The sequence below is a fragment of the Anolis carolinensis genome, chromosome 6, assembly GCF_035594765.1.
Source record: "Anolis carolinensis isolate JA03-04 chromosome 6, rAnoCar3.1.pri, whole genome shotgun sequence".
Taxonomy (NCBI): Eukaryota; Metazoa; Chordata; class Lepidosauria; order Squamata; family Dactyloidae; genus Anolis; species Anolis carolinensis.
The window spans coordinates 112,970,396-112,994,497 of record NC_085846.1 but is presented as its reverse complement, the minus strand read 5'-3'; the positions used below and the strand labels follow the sequence as shown (position 1 = coordinate 112,994,497).

At 40.9% G+C, this 24,102-nt stretch overlaps 3 protein-coding genes across 5 annotated transcripts in view; 1 reads left to right on the top strand and 2 right to left on the bottom strand.

Annotated features, from left to right (window-relative positions):
• The window catches only part of dlec1 (DLEC1 cilia and flagella associated protein), a 40,232-nt gene extending 37,264 nt beyond the window's left edge, over positions 1 to 2,968 (top strand). For both annotated transcript variants that reach the window (XM_008112205.3, XM_062957920.1), the window contains exon 39: positions 2,699 to 2,968. The gene's annotated coding sequence lies outside the window, so the exon portion shown is untranslated. The remainder of the gene's footprint in view (positions 1 to 2,698) is intronic.
• On the bottom strand, positions 263 to 12,814 carry acaa1 (acetyl-CoA acyltransferase 1). The gene is made up of 12 exons (XM_003221893.4): positions 12,620 to 12,814; positions 10,892 to 10,985; positions 10,700 to 10,757; positions 9,390 to 9,469; positions 8,923 to 8,965; positions 6,641 to 6,739; positions 6,063 to 6,143; positions 5,568 to 5,758; positions 4,689 to 4,868; positions 3,292 to 3,347; positions 2,679 to 2,824; positions 263 to 1,495 (listed from the first exon to the last, which is right to left on the bottom strand). Exons 1-12 carry the CDS (start codon positions 12,782 to 12,784, stop codon positions 1,420 to 1,422), a joined length of 1,269 nt encoding a protein of 422 aa, XP_003221941.1. The 5' UTR covers positions 12,785 to 12,814; the 3' UTR covers positions 263 to 1,419.
• Positions 12,815 to 16,165: 3,351 nt separating this feature from the next.
• LOC100562159 (mitogen-activated protein kinase kinase kinase 3) overlaps positions 16,166 to 24,102 on the bottom strand; it is an 83,793-nt gene continuing 75,856 nt past the window's right edge. For both annotated transcript variants that reach the window (XM_008112203.3, XM_008112204.3), the window contains exons 15-17: positions 23,755 to 23,884; positions 21,540 to 21,717; positions 16,166 to 19,672 (exon numbers count right to left, since the gene is read on the bottom strand). In XM_008112203.3, the coding sequence (XP_008110410.1) occupies positions 19,444 to 19,672; positions 21,540 to 21,717; positions 23,755 to 23,884 (537 nt within the window). In that variant the 3' untranslated portion in view covers positions 16,166 to 19,443. The remainder of the gene's footprint in view (positions 19,673 to 21,539; positions 21,718 to 23,754; positions 23,885 to 24,102) is intronic.

Below are 24,102 nucleotides of genomic sequence, written 5' to 3'. Positions count from 1 at the left end.
AGTCTTACCCATTATGTCAGGCATGGGCAAACTTGGTTCCTCCAGGTGTTTTGGACTTCATCTCCCACCATTCCTAACAGCCTCAGGCCTTTTCCTTTTCCCCCTCAACTGCTTAAGGGAAAAGGAGGCTGTTAGGAATTGTGGGAGTTGAAGTCCAAAACACCTGGAGGGACCAAGTTTGCCCAACTCTGCATTATGCCATGCTCTGCTTTACATGCTCCAGAATCTGGCCTGGCAACAATAAGGCAATCATTGTCATTACTGATTTAGATAACCTTTTATTTGAAGTGTGCCTTCAGATATTCTAAGGTATAATTAATTTTGTTTAATCCACTGACAGTAGAAAAAAGGAGTTAAAATGTTTTAATTTGATCAGTACAGCATCTTAATTGAAGCAGTAAAGCACTTGTGACCTTCTTTCTCATAGCTGGAATGTTTTGTTTTATTTTTCAACATATCTGCTCTGAAGCACAAGTGTGGGGCTAAAGCAGAGCTAATCCTTAAGGGTTCAACTGCATTTGCTCTTAACTGACAAAAACATCTGTCCCACTTTTGCCTCCTTTTGTATCTATGTGTGAACAGTAGTGTATTTTTAAAGGCCTTGCCCAGTGTGATTTCTGAATTTCCTTTACAAGACTAATTTTGGAGAAAGAAATACAATCATTAGCATCTTTTTCCCCACTAAGCGGCTCCTAGTTTTTTTCTTATCTGGAAGCATGTTCAGATAAATTTTTGAATGCAGACATCAAATTCTCAGTGACCCCTACTTCCCACAAAAATTTAATTTTATACACAAAGCAGCCTACCAGAACCTCTGCCATGTGTTTTAGTGCGTCTTGGTGCGTCTTCTTGCCCTGAGTTAATCTAAAATAGCCCTTACTTTCCATTCTCAATACGGTTAGTCTCTTTTGGACAAGAAATGAGCCAAATGTAGCCCTGGCCCATGTGCTGCCCTTTCTGGCCAAAGAAAAAAGTGTGCATTGTCCTGGAAATCTAGGTGGTTTAAGTGCATAACAAAATACGCTTGCATTTTCCAAATCTGAACTGGACTTTCAGTTACTTTGGGGAGCAGTCTGTGAGACTTCTGAAGGACCCCATGGACGAAATATATCACCACCCAGCTGATGCTAACATGGCCTTGCTTTGGACAAGATCCATGGTATTAAAGAGTTTTTTCCAAGCCATTCCATTGTGGCAAGCATGCCATGTCTTGGAGCCCAAAGCTGAAGCCAGCAGCTCAGGTTGAGGCAGGGACTAAGTTTGAATGAAGGGCTGGAATTGGCATAAGGTTGAGAAGATGGACATGGGTGTTTCCAAGATGCAGGACAGTTTAGCATCTGAAGCCATTCCTGTTCCATTCACATTTGCTGGAGAAGTCCAGGGATTAAGACACTGGGTTGGTTCCGAGAAGACGGGGATTTAATTCCCTGGGTATTCAAACACGGCAGCAGCTCCCATCCCTGTTCCGATACACATGGACACAACGCCATAGCCTCTGCAATAAGAATACAAGTTAGTACAGAACTCCACCTGCATCCTATTTGTGGAAGTTAGCTCATGCCCAGTTTGGGTATTGGACTCTTTTTCCAGTTAATATCTTACTTCAGGACAGAGTTTGTATAATTCAGAATAAAACCACAAGTACCAAAACTAAGATAATGCCGCAGAAAGCTTCAGCTTTTGTTTCTGACTGCTGCATTCAAAATGCCTGCTGAATAATTAGCACAAGAGAAGCCAAATTCAATCCCATGCCCAAATGAAAATAAAATACATACTCTGAAAGTCACATTTAATTTAAAGGCTCCCGTGAGCAGTAAGAAACTATTAACAGAGGCATCTGCACAACATCCTGTGTCACTCACTACCGAGCCCTCTTTTGTGGCTTAGATTCCCAAATAATAGTTTGTTCCCTCTGGGTAAAATTAGACCAGACCCACTTGCCAATATGGTAGTTTACCTTGCCACCTGCAAGACGTATGCAAAACCCCTTTAAAATAGCTGAATTTGAGCAACATGGGGGAAACAGCAGTAGAAATGACATCATACCACTTCTGCTGTATCTCTGATGTGCAGGAATGAAAAGACTCCTGTCCTAATCCCGTTAAGGGTTTTTTTTTTCAAGAGAACAACAGATAGAGGCAGCACGGGATTTTCATGCCATGGACTGAGTGTCAAGTTTAGAGTGAAAGGTTGTCTCCGCTACAAGAAGTTAATGAGCTGTAGTTTATAATCCAGTACAACAGGCATGGGCAAAATTCAGCTCTCCATATGTTTTGGACTTCAACTCCCTCAATTCCTGACAGCCAGAAGGCCATTAGGAATTGTGGGAGTTGGGGTCCAAAGCACCTGGAGAGCTGAAATTTGCCCATGCTTGCAATGCAGTGTTGAGTGTCTGGAGGAAGCAATAAATAGTAACTGCAAAACGTACAACTGGCATAGAAACCAAAATAAAGACTCCTTTCCTAAGTGGCACTTGGAAATCACAACATTCAGAATTGCTGTCGGCCAGTTAGAACATGCAGGTGATCCAGTTTTGGGACAGTCAACCTGCTGAACAGGTTTGTCTGGGGATTCCAACCAAGTAACTCCTGCAAAGCTTTCTGAGGTTGGACAGACACCTAAAATCATGCTACTGCAATGTGTATCGAAGCTGTTAATGTTGAATGCTCCAGGCTCACCTTTTCCCCCTGCGCTTCAGTTCATTGAGCAGCGTGACCACCTGCCGAGCCCCGGTGCAGCCCAGGGGGTGACCCAGAGCAATGGCGCCACCAAGAGGGTTGACCTTCTCCAGAGGAATGCCCAGCTTCTCCACACAGTAGACGGCCTGGAAGGACACCACAATCAAGGCACCTGGGCGAGCAGACCAGCCCAACTGGGCTGGGTTAAAAACTAGCTTCTCCCCGGCTCTTCCAAATATTGTTGTTAAGGAGATTCCAACATTTTAAAAGAGATAAGTACAATTATTGGAGCTCTCTGTTGTCATTCCGCAATCTTATTTTCAAGTTGCATTGATCAGGAAGACCTTAACTGTATAAGACACTTAAATTTTACATTTTAAATTTAACCCTCCAGGTGTTTTGGACTTCAACTCCCACAGTTCCTAACAGCTGGTTGCCCATGCCTGGTTTAAACTCATTACAAAATGTTATTGAAACAGGTTATTTTGGCTTCTCTCAAAGCCGATATTCATTGATACTTCTGTTTATTACAAATAGAACAAAAAACACAACTGGTCCACCATTCTAAGGACAACAATGAAAGACAAACTCCAATGGGACAGGCAAATCTCACCTGACTGGCAAAGGCCTCGTTGATTTCAAACACATCAATATCTTTAACAGTTAACCCTGCATAGTAGAGAGAGATATAAGAAGGTAAAATAAGTTTTTCTATTTGTATATAACAAGAAAGTAGTCTGCCCAGTTTGGAGGGCTAATGCAGCTTGCACACTTTTGCACTATGGCTCACCAGGCTGGATGAACTTGTATTAGTTTTGCTAATATCCTGGTGATTCTAAAACTTTGGCCTCATCTACACATAACCAAATTATAATGGTGTGCACAATTAAGGTACATATCAGCTAGGGAAGGAAAGATATTTAGTAGAGAACTAGAATAGGGCTTTGATTTGAACTGGTGCCCAGTAGTTACCGTTTTTTTTAATTGCAACAAACTTTTAAAAAATCATGAATATGGAATGCACCTTTGAGTGTCACTAATAGGCCAACACGTTTCGGAATATCAACCATTTCACCAGATTATTGACATTAGGACCCAGCCTCATCTGCATTTGAAACTAATAAAACACGTTCATTTTGACCTGCCCCATATTGAACGTACAATTAGCCAATCCCCATGTACCAAGCATTACTGCAGTGCATTTTGCCATTTGTGATAGGTTTAAACTTCATAGTTGAACTTTAAATTCAACTATTGGCTGCCAATTTAAACAACTTTAAAAGAGATTTGGATAATTATTTATTAGGAGGTTAGAACCACTGGCTACCCATCAGGAAAGATGACTGTCTACTGTATTCTGTGTATAAATTGTTGGAGAATGGGAAATAGTGCAGTTGCACTGATATCATATTGGAGATTTTTAGCAAACTATTCTGGGAATGGAATACTGGACTAGTTAGGCTTTCTGCTTTAGCAAGGATTTTGTTTTCTTATGGCAGTGCTGTGCTTTACCATATTATTTCTTGTCATTCTCCTTAGAATATAATACTTCCTTTGTCCTCCAAGCATAGACAACCAGTATGAAGACAAATGTCTATAGATCAAAATTCACTTCTGCTAGTTGTCCCTCAGATCACTCAACACACACACAAATCTTTAGGGATCCTACAGATTTGTTATCATTACCCCAGGTTTCTATTTGGGGTTGCATTTTGAAAAAGAGACAGAGTAAGGGGAGAGCTGAGTTCTACCTAACAGAAGACACGGTAATAATGGCATCTATTCAAGAGCTATGGCATAATTTCATTCTTGCATACTCTAATGGTAGTTATGCCAGGGTGCAGGGAAACAGACAGAAGTATCTGTTTCACATAAGCAGCATTTGCTTCCTCCACAATCCTTAAAGTGCCAATCCAGCTCAACAGCCCATATTTTTTCACAACAAATTAAGAGTTCAGGTGGAGTTTCACCTGATGTAAGTTATCCTGAAAGCTACAAGTCAGTTCTTACCGGCTTTTTCCAATGCTGCTGGAATGGCGTAGGCTGGCCCAATGCCCATGACGTCAGGTGGGACTCCAACGACAGCATACGATCTCAAAACCCCAAGAACAGGGAGACCCAACTGCGATGCTTTGGAGCGTTTGGCCAGGAGAACTGCAGCTGCTCCGTCACTGACTTGGCTGGCATTACCTGTGGGAAGATAGGCCACATAGGTGATCACCTGGGCAAACTTCAGTATTCTAATTTTTCATGAATGCAGGAAAGACTGAACACACTATTTGTTCTAAACTAATACTGTTTAGAAAAGACATGGGAAAATTTGGGCCCCCCAGGTGTTTTGGACTTCAATAATAATAATAATAATAATAATAATAATAATAATAATAATAATAATAATAAGTTTATTTGTGTCCCGTCACCATCTCCCCCGAAGGTGACTCAGGGCGGCTCACAGAAATATCAGATATAAAACAATAACAATGTACAGTACAGCCGGTAGGAATTGTGAGAGTTGAAGTCCAAACAACTGGAGTCCCAGGTTTGCCCATTTCTGCTCTAGAACATCTAGGATTTTCCCCCTCGTTATGGTTGTTTTTAACAGAGATGGTAAGGATCCACCATAGGATCCTCTTCATACAAGTCACTGAGCTTTAACCACTCCAAACATAAGTCATAGTTGGCTTCATTATATATTTCTTGCTTAATGTGTAGATATTACATGCTTTAATGTCACATTATGGAGTCAGCAACTGCATGACAGATTGTTTTCAGTTGCACTGACAGGCAAAATTTCAGGAACGTGGGCTTTGTTGCCACTGAGTCCTAACATCCCCCGATCAACTTAAATGTCCCACTATTAATCTGGTAGTTCTTGCTCCCGGCATTTACCAGCAGTAGTGGTTCCATCCTGCTTGAAGGCCGGCTTCAGCTTGGCCAAGCCCTCCAGCGTGGTGCCGGCCCTGATCCCTTCATCCTTGAGCACCGTGATCGTCTTCTCATTTCCCTGGTCGTCGGTGAACTTGGTCGTCACAGGAACAATCTCGTTTTTGAACAACCCCAACTGCTGGGCTCGAGCTGCTCTAGAAGCAAAGGATGCACAGATATTACTTTTATAGATCTTTAAAATATAAACTAAGCATCGGGCAAAGTCCCAAAGCAAGAAGAGGGGTGGGTTTCAGAAGTCTTTTACTATCTCAGTCACTCAAACAGGATGGAAACATGGAAGAAAACCATCCCACCAAACTCTGCTTCTACGTTTATCATTTCCATTCCAGCAACTTCCCTTTAATAAACAGTATGCACAAAACAGCATTTCTAAGTGGTGACAAAAAGTGGCATTCTATTTTTCTTCCCCATCTCTACAACTGTCAGTCAATCACTTACTTTTGTTGAGAAACTAGGGCAAATGCATCTTGTTTTTCTCGGGTGACGCCAAATCTTTCGGCCACATTTTCAGAGGTTATTCTGAAAAAGATCGGTGCTACATGAAGTAATCCACAAATTTCAGTCTTTCCCCTTTCCATAACAATTATGGAAAGCCAACCCCCATATTTCAGTGAAGTCAACCTTAGCAATCATCTCAAAAATACATATTTTGTTTCAAAAAGCTTCGGGCATTGCGTGGTCTCATCTGACATTGAAAGTATCACAACCTTCATTATATGACATTCAGAAAGCAAATTTCAAATAAACAGATCAAAAATCTAGTTACTAATTATGCAAAACTACTCCAGTTCAACTTCCTACATCATTACTTATAGGTCAGGCATGGGCAAACTTTCACACTCCAGGTGCAGGTGTTTTGGACTTCAACTTCCACAATTCCTAACAGCCAGGCTGTTAGGAATTGTGGGAGCTGAAGTCCAAAACACCTCAAGGGCCAAAGTTTGCCCATGTCTGATTTAGATGCTTGGCCAATGAAATGCAACTTCAGGAAAGTCCCCTTGAATGAAAATACTCACCCCATTGGGATCAAACAGTCTCTGGCATTGGCATTGTCCATCATACGGGAGCTGACATCCCCAGGCTCCGAAGCACTCCGTAAGGACATGCTCTCCACTCTAAATGGAAAGACAATGAGACCGTTGTCATTAACGTTCACGCAAAAGAACCACACAAGAATTTCTGTAACAAGACAATGAAGCAAGTAGCAAATTGTTTTGCTACAAACTGCTACAAGAAGCCAAAACACTACATTAATAAATGCCTAAATTAGTCTGTAGTGCTACTTAGAAAAAACCAAGATCTTAAAATCCTATATTCATTTACCTAGGATTGAGCCACCCTGGAATTACTTCTTATGAGAAAGATACAAGACTAAGTCACCCTTTACTCTTTATAGTCAGAAGACATTTGAAGAACTCAAATACACTTCCAACAGAAACAGCATCCAAACTTGGCCTCCTAGATGAATCAAACTAAGATGATGTGTGCTATTTTCTAGGTCTTATTGTCAGGTGAAGTCTCTGAGCAGGAGTGTTCACCTCAGTAATATATACATATGCATGCATTAATCCTGAGACATTGGAATCAATGGCCTTTGCTCCTTTGTGTAGGAACACAGCAACAGCAAGTAAGCAGAATAACAAAACAGACAGAGTTGATGTTTTGTTCTGTGTTTTAAAACCTTTAGAAACTGCTCTACATTCTCTGGGACACTGCAAATAAGTGTGGTATCATATTATTTCTTTCTCCTTTAAAAATAATCAGGTAGTAGTAGGTTGTGCAACTTCATACCGGAAGAAACAAAAGGGCTCCTGCTATTCAGGAAAGAAGTTCCACTTGTGTATCTGCCAAGTCAGCAGTTCTTAATTTTACACAGTTGTTGGCTGTACAATAAGCACTCTAGCCTAAGATTCGTTATAGTACTCCTCTGCCTATCTTTGAAAAGTGAACCTGGTTTTTCCTAGGGCAAGTAACACAAGGCTCCCCGCAAGTAGCAACATTCAGCTTGCATTGCATAACAGGAACTTGGGGTCAGAGTGCTCTGGTCAGGAATTCCAGAATATTCAGCCTTTGCCCTACATTATTTCTGCAGAGGATTTGCAAGTCAGGGCACAGTCAGATGATTAACAAAGCTATAATGCCTACATTAAAACATAGTTTGATTTCTAAAAGCTATACACCACTGCACATTCCCCCTCAAAGACTGAATTAGCCATAGTAATGGATTTTGTATGCATTGTTTGAGAAGATAAGTGCAACTCTGCTCTACTTGAGCATCCAAAGCATGGAGTTTTCTTTCTAAACGTCATGTGAAATTTAGGACTGAAAAGAGACTAAACGATGACATCAGGAACTTGTAGTAATTTAGAACTTTAGCCCAGAACCAAGACCCACATTGGAATTGCACTACCTGGCCTTTAATGAAGTTTGGCACAGAACAAGCGTTCAAAGTAAAAGATTGACTGTAGGTAATAAGAAACATTGGAGGACTAAGTTCAAAAGAGCAATGCTTATAGCCACCTTGTTTATCAAGTCTTGCAACTTGTTTATCAAATCTTGCAACTGCTCTTTATCTGGATGATATCGCATAATACAGTTGAGAAATTTCACCTGCCCCATCTATAGAATGACCGATAAGCTCATCTTGTTGTTGTGTGCCTTCAAGTTATTCCTGATTTAGGAAGGCCCTAAAATAAACCTATCAAAGAGCTTTCTGGGCTGAGTGAGTGTACCTTGCCCAGTTTCACCCAGTGGGTTTTCAAGCTACTACTTGAACCCTTGTCTCTAGAGATGTAGTCCAAAACCCAAAACATGCACCACACTTCCTAATACCCATTAGGAAGGAATTGTGGGAGTTGAAATCCAAAACATCTGGAGTGCTGAAGTTTGCCCATTCCTGGTTTAAGGAATCTGCATTATTGACTAGAGTATGAATTTTAATGGGCTGCACAGTGTCGAACGGAGTCGAATGCAAATCCTAGCTTCCTTAAGCTATTTTCAGTCTACTCAAAAAATAGGATTGTTTTCAGAACTGAAAAATACTATTCTGAGATCACAAATCAAATGAAAAGGGGGTCTTTTCTGGTTTTCATCAATATCCAGTGCAGTCTGGTCAGGGATCTGGCCACCTCCAGGAGGTAAAGCGTCAAGGGTTGGTTAAGCCTTGTTTTCTTGCAAAATGCCAGCACCAATATGATCCAAATCGACCAATTCGAAACATAGAAAAGAATATCAGAAAAGGCAGGCACAGAGTTTTTAAGACAAAGACCAGGGTGTGAGCATGCAAAAATGTTCTTACCCACAAGCCAAACCAATGTCATAAGATCCGTTCCTGATGCCACCTGCAAATAGAATAAATCGGCAGCTAAATGGCTATACTAAGAAAAGCTGATGGTGCCAACATATGATTACCACCCCTTAATCACCTAGGATTCCATACACTTTTCATGCCAAACTGCCCCACAGGAGTAGATATTGAGGGGCATCATTTCTCCCAAAAGTAAAAGTTTTAAAGAAGGACTAAATCACAGTAGACTTGGGGCTGGTAGTTGTAACTACTGAAAAGAATATTCCTTAGTTTTCACAGAAAGAGACTTATTGGCTTGAAGACTTTAATTACCTCTATCATTCAGCATAAACAGACACATGATAAAAAAAACATCTGGTCCAGAAGTTTATATCTCCATTATTTTTCTATATTTGATTACTGAATTTCTAAATTTATTCAGAAGTGAAATTTAGGCCTTCAAGTCGTCATCATCTTACCAGCTATATTGATCACTGCTTGCAACCCAGATGAACACTGCCTGTTAACGCATGATAAGGGCACAGTCTCTGGAATCCCACTGAAACAAGGCACAAAGGGCTTCATTAGCACAGGAACGGAGGTGAAAAATAATCTCAGAGTAGGACCCATAGACCACAATGGAATAATTAGGACCGGGCTGTGGTGCAACTGGATAGTAACCATCTGCAATAAATCACTACTGACCGAAAGGTCATGAGTTCGAAGCCCAGGTTGGGTTAAGCCCCCAACCATTAAATAGCCCAGCTTGCTGTTTACCTAAGCAGCCTGAAAGACAGTTGCATCTGTCAACTAGGAAATTTAGGTACGCTTTATGCGGGAGGCTAATTTAACTAATTTACAACACCATAAAACTACCAGCAGCACGCAGAAGGGAATGAGGAAGTCAGTACTCTGTCACTAGTGGACGGTGAAACAACAGCTCTCCCTGTGGCCAGAATCGAGCATACCCTCATGAAGCTGGAAATGTTAAATTGCCTTTGTGTGTGTCTATACTGTATGTTGTTTGTCTGACAGCATTGAATGTTTGCCATATATATGTTCATTGTAATCCGTCCTGGGTCCCCTTTGGAGTGAGTAGGGCAGAATATAAATACTGTAAATAAATAAATAATTTCATTCTAAATTTTGAGATTATAGTTCACTTTGTCTCATAAGGCCCCCTCAGAGTAAGAAAAAAACAAGTTATGTCCACAATGAAGCCTAATAAGTTACACTGATGGTAGTGGGAAGAAACCCATGACAATAAGAGTGCAAACATCTTAGATAAAGCACATGGATAATCCTTGATTTAGAAGAAAGGCACTTTGAGTTATTTCATCAGACCACTGAGACAATACTAGTAAGACAGGTATGGGCAAACTTTGGCCCTCCCTCCAGATGTTTTGGACTTCAACACCCACAATTCCTAACAGCCTGGCTGTTGGGAATTGTGGGAGTCAGAGTCCAAAGACCTGGAGGGCTGAAGTTTGCCCATGCCTGCTCTAACTCAATTGAAGTAGACAGCACAGCCCTGAACAATGGGAGTGTGAGAATAATATTGAAGGGGAGGCATCTGTGTGGAAACAGTGCCAGCCAAGGTATTACCCAACCTTTTTATAGATATTGCCCAATTTTTTATCCACGCCATAATGTGTGCCTAAGTTCACAGCATACAGGATAGGCTTGAACCGAGAGTCCAGCTTCAGCACAAATCAAACACCTCCGCTTTACTCAACTCTGAGCCAGGGAACCGTTGCCAAGTTCTCAAGTCTTAATAACAAAAGTTCACCTCAGAAACTGTCCAACTCTTGCAGTTAAAGCGCCAGCACCAGGTTGAAGAACATTTCCTAAATGCAAAGAGATGACTCCATGTTTGTTATATGCTAAACCAGGTGTTACCCACATTAAAGATTTTTGAAAGGAGTGGAAAGAGTGGAGAAAGATGCCCAGCATCACAATTTCAAAGTGAAACATTACTCACCGACACAGATATCCTCCAGTTTGTCAGGGCTTAGATTGAGGTCTTTAAGGACTGCTGTCATGACTGCAGCAAGGAGTTCATCAGGTGTTGTTTCCTGGAACAACACAAGTAGTCTTATATCTTAGGACATTACTTCATGCTTTTTAAATAAGTTAATACTACCATATAAGTCACATGGGATTAGAGCAGGCCTGGCCCAACTTTGGCCCTCCCTCCAGATGTTTTGGACTTCAACTCCCACAATTCCTAACAGCCGGTAGGCTGTTAGGAATTGTGGGAGTTGAAGTCCAAAACATCTGGAGGGAGGGCCAAAGTTGGGCCAGACCTGCGACTATTCAATGTCAATGGGAATATCCAATACTCAAAAGAATATCCAGCCTTCAAGGTTATGTTTAAGAGAACATCCAATGAACAATACCAAGAAAATATTTGATATTGTCGTTCCCATATCATCATCATTATTATTAATAACCAATACTGAATATCTATGGGAGTATCAAATAATATCCAAGACAATATCAAATATCCAATCTCCATGGGAAATATTCAATAACTCAAATAAATATATTTAACCTGTTTTTTGTTATTTTAATATGTATTTTATAGAAATAGAATTTAATATATATCGTTTGATAGACATACACTTTAATACACATTTTAACGTATATTTGTGATATTTTTTACAATGTTGATGTGTTTTAATAATTCTGCAAATTTTATAAGAAGTATAATAATAATAATAATAATCCAATATGGAAAGGAATACCCAACATTCAATTTCTACTAGAATATCAAATGTTTTATATATATTGCAATATAGTTGTATAATATAATATATTGTATGTATATATACTTGTAAACCGCCCTGAGTCCCCTTCGGGGTGAGAAGGGCGGGATATAAATGTCGCTAATAAATAAATAAATAAATAAATGTATATTTTATAAGAGGTAAAATAATAATAATCCAATATGGATAATAATAATAATCATAATAATAATCATCATCATAATATGGATAGCCAGCCCTGACTGTTTCATCTGGACAATTTCAACAGAAAGGAGGAAAGTATGAAAATGAACAAAATCTGGCTACTAATATTTTAAAAACCCTCTAAAATCAGTACGGTAAATAAAGAACAACACTCAGTAAAAAGGGGAATTCCGGAGAGGAAACAATCAGGGCCAGCTAACACCTTCCAACAAAGGATTTCCCCAGGCAGGAAGCAGCCAGGCTATGGAGCTGCAAGGCCATTCAATACTAATCAAGGTGGCCAATTGCAACATTCATACTTACCTCCAACAGTCAAGAGTTAATTCTCACAGCCTGGACATTATTCCACAGATATATAAACCCCACTTGTCTAGTTCTCCAACAGACCTCACAACCTCTGAGGATGCCTGCCACAGATGTGGGCGAAACGTCAGGAGAGAATGCTTCTGGAACTTGGCCATGCAGCCCGGAGAACTCACAGTGATTGCGGCCATGAAAGCCTTCGACTACACTATTATTATTAGTAATAGTATCCAATATGGAAGGGACTAGCCAAGATTCAAAGTCTAATGGAATAGCTAACATCTAAAAAATATTTAATAGAGTACATCACAAACTAGGCCTTTGGGGGGGGGGGGGGGATCCCTCAGGACTACAACTCCCAGAATGCCCCGCTGAGAGGGCGAGTGTGGAGGATCCTGGGAGTCGTAGTCCAAAGAGGGTCCGGGCTGCCCTACCTTGAAGCCGCCCCGCTTGGCCTTGGCGATGGGGGTCCTCCTCCCGTGGACCACCACCACGTCGTCGGGAGCCGAGGCCGGACGGGAGGAAAAGCCCAGGCAAGGCCCGGCCTTAACCTGGCTGGAGGCGGAGAGGTGCCCCAACACCACCTTAACGCGATGCATCTTCGCCACTGACTGACAGAAAAACAGGCTGAGGCGTGCGGGATGCTGGGAAACAAGCTCAAAGCCACGCCCCTCTGCTCTCAAACTCAAGGGCGCCATCTTACCAGAGGCAGAGAGGCTGGTGGCTCATTAGAAATAAGGGAAAAGGAGCATGCGCGGGAGGGGGAGGAACCTTCAAAACCACGCCCCCTCGTCTCAAGCTCAAGGGCGCCATCTTGACAGAGGAAAAGAGGCTGGTGGACCATAGAAATACAGTAGAGTCTCACTTATCCAACATTCGCTTATCCAACGTTCTGGATTATCCAACGCAGTCTGCCTTTTAGTAGTCAATGTTTTCAATACATCGTGATATTTTGGTGATAAATTCGTAAATACAGTAGTTACTACATAGCATTATTTCGTATTGAATTACTTTTTCTGTCAAATTTGTTGTATAACATGATGTTTTGGTGCTTAATTTGTAAAATCATAACCTAATTTGATGTTTAATAGGTTTTTCCTTAATCCCTCATTATCCAACATATTCGCTTATATTCTGCCCGTTTATGTTGGATAATTGAGACTACTGTAAGAGGAAAATATATTAATATAAAGAGAATATATATATACTGTAATATTAATGTGCTATGCTAATAATATATTGTATATCTATATATGTAAAAGGGTAATGAAATTTCGGCCTAGGACAAAACAACAAAACTACACATCCCAGAAACACTAAACTTGGCAGCACAACCCCTCATCCATGCCTCTACGTTCATACAACAAAAAGAAAAGAAAAATAAAGTCCTAATTAGAGGGAGAGGAATAACTGTTTTTATCCAATTGCTGCCAGTTAGAAGGTTAAGCTCTGCCCACTTGGTCTCCTAGCAACCCTCTCAGCCCAGGGGATAGGCAGAGTTAGGCCTCACTTAGGCCTCTTCAACACTGCCTATAAAATTCAGATTATCTGATTTTAAATGGATTATATGCTCAGACTCAATGATTTGATATGTTTTATGTTTTATTATGTTTATGCTTTTTATATTGGTTTATTGTTTTATATTGGTTTAAATTATGAATGTGTTTTAATATATGTTGATGTTGGGCTTGCCCCATGTGAGGTGCCCCAAGTCCCCTTAGGAAGATGGGAGCGGGATATATGTGTGTGTGTTGTTGTTATTGTGTTATATATATATATATATATATATATATTAGCTGTGCCCGGCCACGCGTTGCTGTGGCGAAGTCTGGTGGTATGGGAAATAAAGTATTGAGGAATTGGTGGTAGTTAAGGTAAAGGGTAAAGGTTTTCCCCAGACATTAAGTCCAGTCGTGTCTTACTCTGGAGGTTGGTGCTCATCTCCATTTCTAAGCCGAAAAGCCGGTGTTGTCCGTAGACTCCTCCAAGGTCATGTGGGATGACTACATGGAGCGGCGTTACCTTCCCGCCGGAGCAGTACCTATTGATGCACTCACATTTGCATGTTTTCGAACTTCTGGGTTGGCAGAAGCTGGGGCTAACAGTGGGGGCTCTCTCCACTCCCCCAATTCAAACCTGTGGCCTTTCGGTCCAGAAGTTCAGCAGCTCAGCGCTTTAACACGCTGCGCCATCAGGGGATATTATTTCCTAAAGGTTGTGAATATACAATATTTCTGATTGGTTTTTTTTTTGTTTGTTGGAGGCAAGTATGAATGCTGCAATTAGGAAAAATGATTAGGATGTAATGGCCTTGCAGCTTTAAAGCCTGGCTGTTTCCTCCCTGAGTGAATTTTTTGTTGGGAGGTGTTAGCTGGCCCTGATTGTTTCCTGTCTGAAATTCCCTTGTTTTCAGAGTGGTGTTGTTTGCGATATTTTATGTGCTTCTACTGTCTGTGGCCCTGAGAAAACAGGATTTGCCAGACTTTGATGATGGGAATACTTTGTTGGGAGGTGTTAGCTGGCCCCGATTGTTTCCTGTGTGGAATTCCCCTGTTTATTTACTGTCCTGGATTTAGAGATTATATTGTTCTGCATTATTCTATCCCAGTAATGATTTCATATTAAAGAAGAATCTCACTTATCCAACATTCGCTTATATAATGTTCTGGATTATCCAACGCAGTCTGCCTTTTCATAATCAATGTTTTTGTAGTCAGTGTTTTAAATTCATTGTGATATTTTAGTGGTAAATTTGTAAATACAGTACAGTAGAGTCTCACTTATCCAACATAAACGGGCCGGCAGAACGTTGGATAAGCGAATATGTTGGATAATGAGGAATTAAGAATAACCCTATTAAACATCAAATTAAGTTATGATTTTACAAATTAAGCACCAAAACATCATGTTAGACAACAAATTTGTCAGAAAAAGTAGTTCAGTACACAGTAATGCTATATAGTAATTACTGTATTTATGAATTTAGCACCAAAATATCACGATATATTGAAAGCATTGACTACAAAAATGCGTTGGATAATCCAGAACGTTGGATAAGCGAGTGTTGGATAAGTGAGACTCTACTGTAAATACTACATAGCATTACTGCGCATGGAACTACTTTTTCTGTCAAATTTGTTGTATAATATGATGTTTTGGTGCTTAATTTGTATAACGATTACCTAATTTGATGTTTAATTGGCTTTTCCTGAATCCCTTCTTATTATCCAACATATTCACTTATCCTGCCGGCCTGTTTACTTTGGATAAGTGAGACTCTACTGTATATTTCTAATCTTATATTATCTGCTGAGAACTGGATTATATGAGGCTCCTTCTTCACAGCTGTATAAAATGCACACTGAAGTGGATTATATGGTAGTGTGGAGTCAAGATAATCCAGTGCAAAGCAGATAATATAAGATTATAAATGGGTTATATAGCTGTGTGGAAGGGCCTTGAGTCTACACTGCCATATAATCCAGTGCAAATTAGATAATCTGTGGAAGAAGTCTAAGTGAGGCCTAAATCTGCCTGTCCCCTAACTGAAACCTGGCTGTCCCTTGGTTGCTAGGCAACCAAGTGGGCAGAGATTAGCCCTCTAAACTGGCAGCAATTGGATAAAAAAAATTATTGCTCTCCCTCTAATTAGGACTTTATTTTTCTTTTCTTTTTGTTGTATCAACCTTGAGGCGTGGATGATGGGTTGTGTTGTCAAATTTTGAGGTTGGGGGGCCTGTACTTTTGTTGTTTTGTGAATTGCCGTGATGCCATCACTCTTTTATATATATAGATATATAGCAATAATAACAACACACACACGTATATATATATATAGTTATTGTTCGGGTTCAAAAATGCTAACCCCTCCATGGGAAAATAGTTTAGAAAGAAGAAAAAGTTTGGTTTCAAAAATCCGGAAAAAAAAAATCAAATTATTTTTGAAATCCGCATTAGAAATATGCAACATGTGTCTCGTATTACCACAAAATTTAAAAAATACTTTATTTCATGCATCTGGGAAGAAAGAATGAAGCATTTTTACAGCATTGGAACAAAGTACATTCAAACGGTTTGTTTCTTTCTTTGTTTCCTTGTTTTTCCTATGCACAAAAGTATTTCCAGAGCTGAAATAATATAATACAATAGTATTTAACCCTTTCCAAAGGTCAAGGGTCTTCGACAGTGGCATTGATATGGGATTGGAAATTTTGCAATACGGCATTAAAACCCATATTACGATTTGGCACAGTGCATTATTTTTAGATGCAAATGGTTTAAATCAGGGTCTCAAACCAAGCATTCACATCAGGTCCCACTCATTCCTCTCTTAGGGCATCTATATTGTAAAATTAATGCAGTCTGACACCGCTTTATAACTGCAGTGGCTCAATACTATGGAAGCCTAGGATTTGTCGTTTTGACAAGGTATGTCATTTCCTAATTGGTTCTATCGTAAAGACATGGGGAAAAGTTAATTAAATTGCAAAAACTTTGTTTCTGCAAGAGGGACATTCTGTAGCACATTTTGCTCTAGTTTTCCAATCTCATAATCGAATCTCAACGAATTCATCATAGTTTGTGGCACAAAAACAAAGTTTCTGGAGTATGACAACTATTTTCAAAGTAAGGGCCGCACAATTAAACAGGAAATAATACTTCCAAACCAGGAACATAACTTTTTTTCTTTCAAATTTTGTTACCTAGTGTAATAGTACAGAGTGCACGGAGATCTGTGCATGACTTAAAGGGTTGCATGGCTCTGAATTGGTTGCACCATCTCACAAACTCCGTAAACAAGTCTTTTCCAAAATAAAAGTAGGTCAAGCAACAGCCCTGCCCAATGCAAAAACCCCAGCCGTCTGACATTTCATTTCTACGGAATTCGCATTTTCTCCACCAGTTTCCCTATGGACTGAGAATGGAATCCAGATGGCAAGACACTCCAAATTGCAATCAAATTAATTGGGACTAGTCTGCACACAAGGAGGTATTCACACCTCAATTAAATTCTGTTTTGGTCCATTTTCCAGTCCATTCTAATAGTGTGTCTACACCAAGCATGTGCAAACTTGGGCCCTCCAGGTGTTTTGGACTTCAACTCCCACAATTCCTAACAGCCGGTAGGCTGTTAGGAATTGTGGGAGTTGAAGTCCAAAACACCTGGAGGGCCCAAGTTTGCCCATGCCTGGTCTACACCATAGGATTGATGCAGTTTGACACTACTTTAAGGGTTTTAGTCCATAGATAACATTGATGGTATAGTTCCGATCCATAGGAATGAATGAGACCTGATCTAAATGCTTAGCCAGGACTGGCTGGATGCTACTTAAGTTGAAATGCATTGCATAGATAGAAAATAAAACAAAACATTGTTATTCGGCTCCAAACTCAATATTCAGATATATCTTCATTTATTTAATGCATTATGGTTGGAAAGATGCTCCCAAAAATATTTTTTCTTTGCTTAGTTACACACTGTAGTTGTATGCCATCCAACGTATAGTGATCCTAAGGGGAGTATCATAAGGTTGTATTGGCAAGAGTTGTTCAGAATGGGTTTGTTCTTGCCTTCACTTTCATTTCCAGTTAATTTTCAAGTTTCTTTCAGTCCAGATTCTATATGAATTATTTTTCAATTCCTGTGAGTTTTCTAATGCATGTATTTTCCTCCCTTTTGGGGCGGTAAGAAAGTGTCTAGCTTTGGTGCATTTTGGTTTGAAAATGGTGCCGAAATTAAGGTTTGTTTTCTTGGCTTTCTAAATATGTATTTCCAAGCTATGGATGTTGGAATCTGAATGCAGAATCCATGTATACAGAGGGCCAACTGTACTATATAAACCGAGCCAAGTGTATGGTAAAACATTCCCGTTTGCTCAAAATACAAAGCAAAGCACATAATTGATATTACATCTGGACAGAGAACTTAGAATTCCATTTAGCAGCATTGATCAACAGATGCCCCTTCTACACTGCCATATAATCCAGATTATCTGCTTTGAACCGGATTATATTAGTCTACACTGCCATATAATCCAGTTCAAAGCAGATAATCTGGATTTTATATAGAAGTGTAGAAAGGGCCTGAGTAAGTGGACGGATAAAAACACTTGCTTTGTCCTGGTTGGCTGGCAATGCCATGGCTCTCTTCCTTTTCGGGAATTGATCAAGACAATGGATGCATTCACACTGTAGAATTAATGCAGTTTGGCACCACCTTAACTCCCAAGAACCCCTGGAATTGTTTGGTGAGGCATCAGCACTCTTTGGCAGAAAAACTAAGACTTTATAAAATTACAAATCCCATGATTCCATGTTACTGAGCGACAGCAGTGAAAGCATTGTCAAACTGCAATAGGTCTACTGTGTAGATGCATATTCTGATCATGAAATGGATTGGTGTGGTCCACATCGTAGAGAATCTTTAATAAAAGAGGCCGAAGAAACATTTCTGTTATAGGTAGGCCAGGTATGTAATTCATTTTCTCTTTTGGTCGACAGGAAAGATAAATAGCTTTGGAGGATGCCCATTTCCTTCTGGCATTCCCCTAATGTTCGTTCGATTCGACCCGATCACTTTGCAACCCTACCTCTGGATTACAGATCATTTCAGGCTCCATCCTTGCGATATCTTTAACCACTGATTATTATAGCAACCACCAAAAAATATATAACAACTCTCTTTAACCTCTTGCTCCCCAAAGCTGGAGCTACTATGTGCATCAGACGCCTGCTAAAGAGTCATGGCTTTTCCATTTGCAGCAGCCATTATTCCTTTGATCTGGATTTATTTCTATATTTGCTTCATCCCAGAAAGCAACCTGGCAACAAAGACAATGCCCATTGCTGAGTGTTGCTGTGGTCCATTTGGTTCTAGTCAACCATTACGGACGAGAAAAAGTCAACCTTCTTTGTTCTGCAATGGCTGTTCCAAGTCCGTTGTGTCCTAGTGACAAACAGAGGGTCCACTCGTCTCCAAATCCAGCATCTCCTCCATTCCATCCCACCCATCATCCTCCACAATGTCAAGACGGATGGAAGTGTTGCTTAGAGACTTTGCCAATGCGGTGTCCACCTGGCCAACATGGCATGTAGGATAGCAATGCAGCACATTTGGGAAGAACCCAAATCGGTTGGGTTTAGAAGTGTGTGCAGCATGGCTCTGGAGGTGACGGATGCTACTCGCTTCACCGACTTTGGACCTTGCCCCCCTTCCCTTCCTTCCTTTCTTCCTTCCTTCCTCTCGCAGGGAGACCCGCTAGAGGCTGAAGCTGGCAAAGGGGTGCCTCAAGAGGTCTTCCGCTGTGGGCCTCCGCTTCTCCTCCACGAAGATCAGCTTGAGGAAATTGCGGCAAGAGTCCGACACGCCATCTGGGAGCTGGGGCTTTGTGGGCTGAGTGGCGATCTTGAAGATAGCCGCCATGGCTTCGAATTCGGCCCAGGGAGGCTTTTCCGTCAACATCTCGACCACGGTGCAGCCCACGCTCCTGAAGGAGGAGAAGGAGGAGAAGGAGAAGGAGAAGGAGGAGGAGAAAGATGAGGAAGGATCCAAACCCACAGTTGCTTTAATTTAGGCATGGACCAACTTCGGTCCTCCTGGTGTTTTGGACTTCCACTCCCACAATTCCCAACAGCCTACCAGCCAAATTTGCTAAGAGCAGTGGTTCTCAACCTTCCTAATGCCACGGCCCTTTACTACAGTTCCTCATGTTGTGGTGACCCCCAACCACACAGCCTGAAAGACATACAACAACCCTAAAATTATTTTCATTGCTACTTCATAATTGTAATTTAGCTACTGTTATGAATTGTAATGTACAAGGATATTGGATGAATGGACGTTAACTATATGTTTTATATTGTTATATTTTTTAAGTGTTGTAATTGGATTTTATTCATTGCTATGTTTTAAATGTGTGTAGGCAGTCATGCCGGCCACATGACCTTGGAGGTGTCTACGGACAACGCCGGCTCTTCGGCTTAGAAATGGAGATGAGCACCACACCCCAGAGTCAGACATGACTGGACTTAATGTCAGAGGAAAACCTTTACCTTTACCTTTTAGGCACTGAATTGTTGCCAATTGTGTACGCCGCCCTGAGTCCCTTCGGGTGAGAAGGGCGGGATATAAATGTTGTAAATAAATAAATAATGTAAATATCTGATATGCAGGATATCGTCATTGTTACAAACTGAACATAATTAAAACATAATGACACAGAGTGAGTGGCCTTGGAGAAGAAAAGAGTGTGTGTCTATATATGTGTGTGTGTTTTGGGAATGGGTCAAGAAACAAGCCCGGACATGGTGACCCCTGTGAAAGGGTTGTGACCCACAGATTGAGAACCGCTGTATTTGAGAAATGACTCTCTCCATGCTCACAAGAGAGGACCAAATGGAAGAATGCCTCTCAAAGTAAGCCATTCCCAGATTATAACCTGTACAGAGAAACTATTGGAAAGCTCTCGCACTTAAGCAAGATTTCTAAACTGGGCATCTCAGTGGACTCTTGTGCAGAAGGACCAATGCACCAACCAAATATAATTTAATGGCAATCAAAGGCGTAATAAGATATTTGAAAGGAACAGCGGACCTCAGATTTAGATAGCAAGCAGCCAGTAATCCCACTCTGAAAGGATATGTGGATACTAGTTGAGTCAATGATGTTAGTAACTGGAAATCAACAAGTGGATATTTTCAATTTGTTTTTCACATTGTTTCCATTTTCATGGGGGACCTTACCCCAGCTAATCTGGAGGGCTGATTGTATTGGTTTGTCTTATACCCGCTCTATAAAAGAAATTAAACTTGAGTAAAAAAAGACTTCCTTAAGGCCACCAGCTGTCCTTTGTGGTCAAAGGGAAAGTGGAAACAGGAAAGTTTGGATGGATGACTTTGGACAAGTCACTTTATTGGACCATCATTCCCAAAGCCACACTGCCAATATGGCTGGCTGGCCATATTGAGACGGAGTCGTTCAAATCCAATGAGTAACCTTCCCAAACTCTGGACCTGAATATCAGTAATCTTCAAACCAAAGCAATGTTTCCAATATAGATGAACCCCGTCTAACAGTCTTATGGGTTTTTCATCGGGTAGAAAACACTCTCACATTTGAGACAAGTGTCCCTGAAACACTAGTTGTATTCCAGCTATGCCTGCCCTTCCCTGAATTTCCAGAGAAAGTATCCCACAAAATTCTGACCAAGTTCAAAATTATACTCCCTAGAGCAGGGCATGAGTGAACTTTGGCCCTTCAGGTGTTTTGGATTTCCACAATTCCTAACAGCCTATATTGGGAAAATGTGGAATAAAAACAAAATAAATATATAAAATAAAATAAAGCCAGCTTACCATACGTCTGCTTTCCTTCCATATCCTTCCCCGCTGATCACTTCGGGACTCATCCAATACGGGGTTCCCGTGACCGATTTCATCCCCGTTCCAGACATGCAGATGGTCTGGATGCGTTTGCTGGCCCCAAAGTCTCCCAGTTTCACATTCCCAGCAGAATCCCTCAAAATGTTGGCACCTAAGAAGCAAAGCAAGATTCACTTTCCAGCAGCCAGATTTTGGCCCTGACCAGTTCCATGCCCAGAGGGTCATATAATGCTACCTGGCAGAAGAAGAACCAAAATATCTCTTTTTAGGTATGTTGCTTCTTTTAAAAAACTTTGCTTCTACAATAATCACTTTTGGGGCCCTAATGTACAGAAACACAGCACATACAATGCAATAGGTACATTTTCTCTCTTGGGCTCCAGCTGGGCTTTGTTTTTTAAGGTCAGGTTGGATATTCCTTATTCAAAGTGCTTGAGGACAAAAGTATTTGGGATTTAGGATTTCTTCTGGATTTTGGAATATCTGTATTTCCATTAAAGAGATGTCTTGGAGGTGCATCTAAATACATAATTCATTTACATCTCATAAATTGTCCAAGGGTAATGTTCAGGACCAGAACAGTTTTGGAATGCCTTTATTTGCATACAAGTGTCTTTTCCACCTTATACACTACCCTGAAGGTAATTTTATACCATGTTTTAAATTTTGTGCAAGAAAAAAAAGCTAGTGTAAAATGAACCCTTCCGAAAGCAAAGGCATCACTATCTCAGCCACTTATGTGGACCATTTTTGGAGGATTTTGGGATTATGGATAAATGTCATGGTCACAAGCCCCTGTGATGTTCTCTGCTGGCTTGATGAAATGAGCAGCAGCTGAGTTCTCTGGAGAAAACGGGGCTGGGAGAAATAGCTCTTCGGTATCAGATAATGTTATAATCTTCATACTTGTGTCCTGGACCTTCACTCTTTCCTCTGGGTTAGAACTCTGAACCCTGTCCTTGTTCCTGCAATCCTGTTTTGCCAATCCTGTAACCTTATCTTGGACCTGAATTCCTGCCTTTGAATCTTGGGCCACCTGAATGACCATAAGTCACCTGAATGTGACTTATGGTCTTGGACTTCCAACTTGACCCTTGACTACCTGGCTTGACTTTGGAACTCTTGACTACCATTTGTCCTCTTGAATTATGGAACATTATTTTAAAACAGTGAACTCTTAGCATCTAACTTCTGTGCTGCAAACATGGCAAGTTGTTCTTTCTCCTGAACTGGCTTTATAGTACTTTTGGCGTTAATTGGACTTTTGACCACCTGTATGCTGTATTTCTGTTTTAGTCAGACCTTTGAAAGACTCAAGCTTTCAGTTCTCAATTTAAGTAAATGATCAAGGGTCTGGAGAACAAACCTTATGAGGAGCGGCTTAAAGAACTGGGCATGTTTAGCCAGCAGAAGAGAAGGCTGAGAGGAGACATGATAGCCATGTACAAATATGTGAGGGGAAGTCATAGGGAGGAGGGAGCAAGCTTGTTTTCTGCTGCCCTGCAGAGTAGGACACGGAACAATGGCTTCAAACTACAGGAAAGGAGATTCCACCTGAACATCAGGAAGAACTTCCTCACTGTGAGAAAGGCTGTTCGACAGTGGAACTCTCTCCCCCGGGCCGTGGTGGAGGCTCCTTCTTTGGAGGCTTTTAAGCAGAGGCTGGATGGCCATCTGTCGGGGTGCTTTGAATGCGATTTTCTGCTTTTTGGCAGGGGGTTGGACTGGATGGCCCATGAGGTCTCTTCCAACTCTACTATTCTATGATTCCATGGTCTTGGCTTATTCTGTGTTTGATTCAACTCTGTTTGATTATCAAGTGAGAGCTGCCTGGAACACAACAATAAGGGATGCTCAACCTCAAGCAAGACCTGGTTGACTTGGCATCTACACCAGGGTTGGTGATAGTCCAACCAACCAAAGTGTTTTCTGTCCACTTCCCATCACCGAGGGAAAAACAAATGATCCAAAAATATCCCATCTCACTCTCATGCTCTCCTGTAAGTGTGATTCTACCATTTAAATCTACTCCAGCCTTCACATTTGGGGTCCCAAGTGGTATTCTTCATAAGCTATGATCTCCTTCCATTCACTTCTGAAGCAAGGATTGAGCCCAGCCCACCGCAAATGGTAGAAAATGAATCCAGAGCACCATGGCCATAGTTGTCCACCCCACGTCTACACCTACCTTTGATATCTCTGTGTACAATCATATTGCTGTGCAGGTAGAAAACCCCTTGTAGGATCTGCCTGGTGTACTTCCGAGTCACGTTCTCTGTTAGGGCCCCATAGGCTTTCAGCTGGTCTTTGACCGAACCCTAAAAATGCAAGGGAAACAAGACATTATTGGTTAACATACATGGTGTGCGGTTGGCCCTATACGTTTAGCGGGATTGATTTCTGCATTCAGGGATTTTATAGAAATGTGAAGAAATCTTGAGGTCCTCCATTGGGTCCCCATGGTCAACTTCCATTTGAATACAGTATTATACAATAATTTTGGGCATGTAAAAAAAAGTATGTGTGTACCATTGGA

Bases quoted from the DNA above. Each gene is read 5' to 3' on its own strand.
- acaa1 (XM_003221893.4), bottom strand. From the start codon at position 12,784: ATGCATCGCGTTAAGGTGGTGTTGGGGCACCTCTCCGCCTCCAGCCAG. The intron at 10,758-10,891 runs GTGAGTAATGTT...CTTTGCATTTAG, and splicing joins ACTGGAGGATATCTGTGTCG to GAAATGTTCTTCAACCTGGT. The intron at 6,740-8,922 runs GTAAGAACATTT...CTTTCCATTTAG, and splicing joins GACATTGGTTTGGCTTGTGG to AGTGGAGAGCATGTCCTTAC.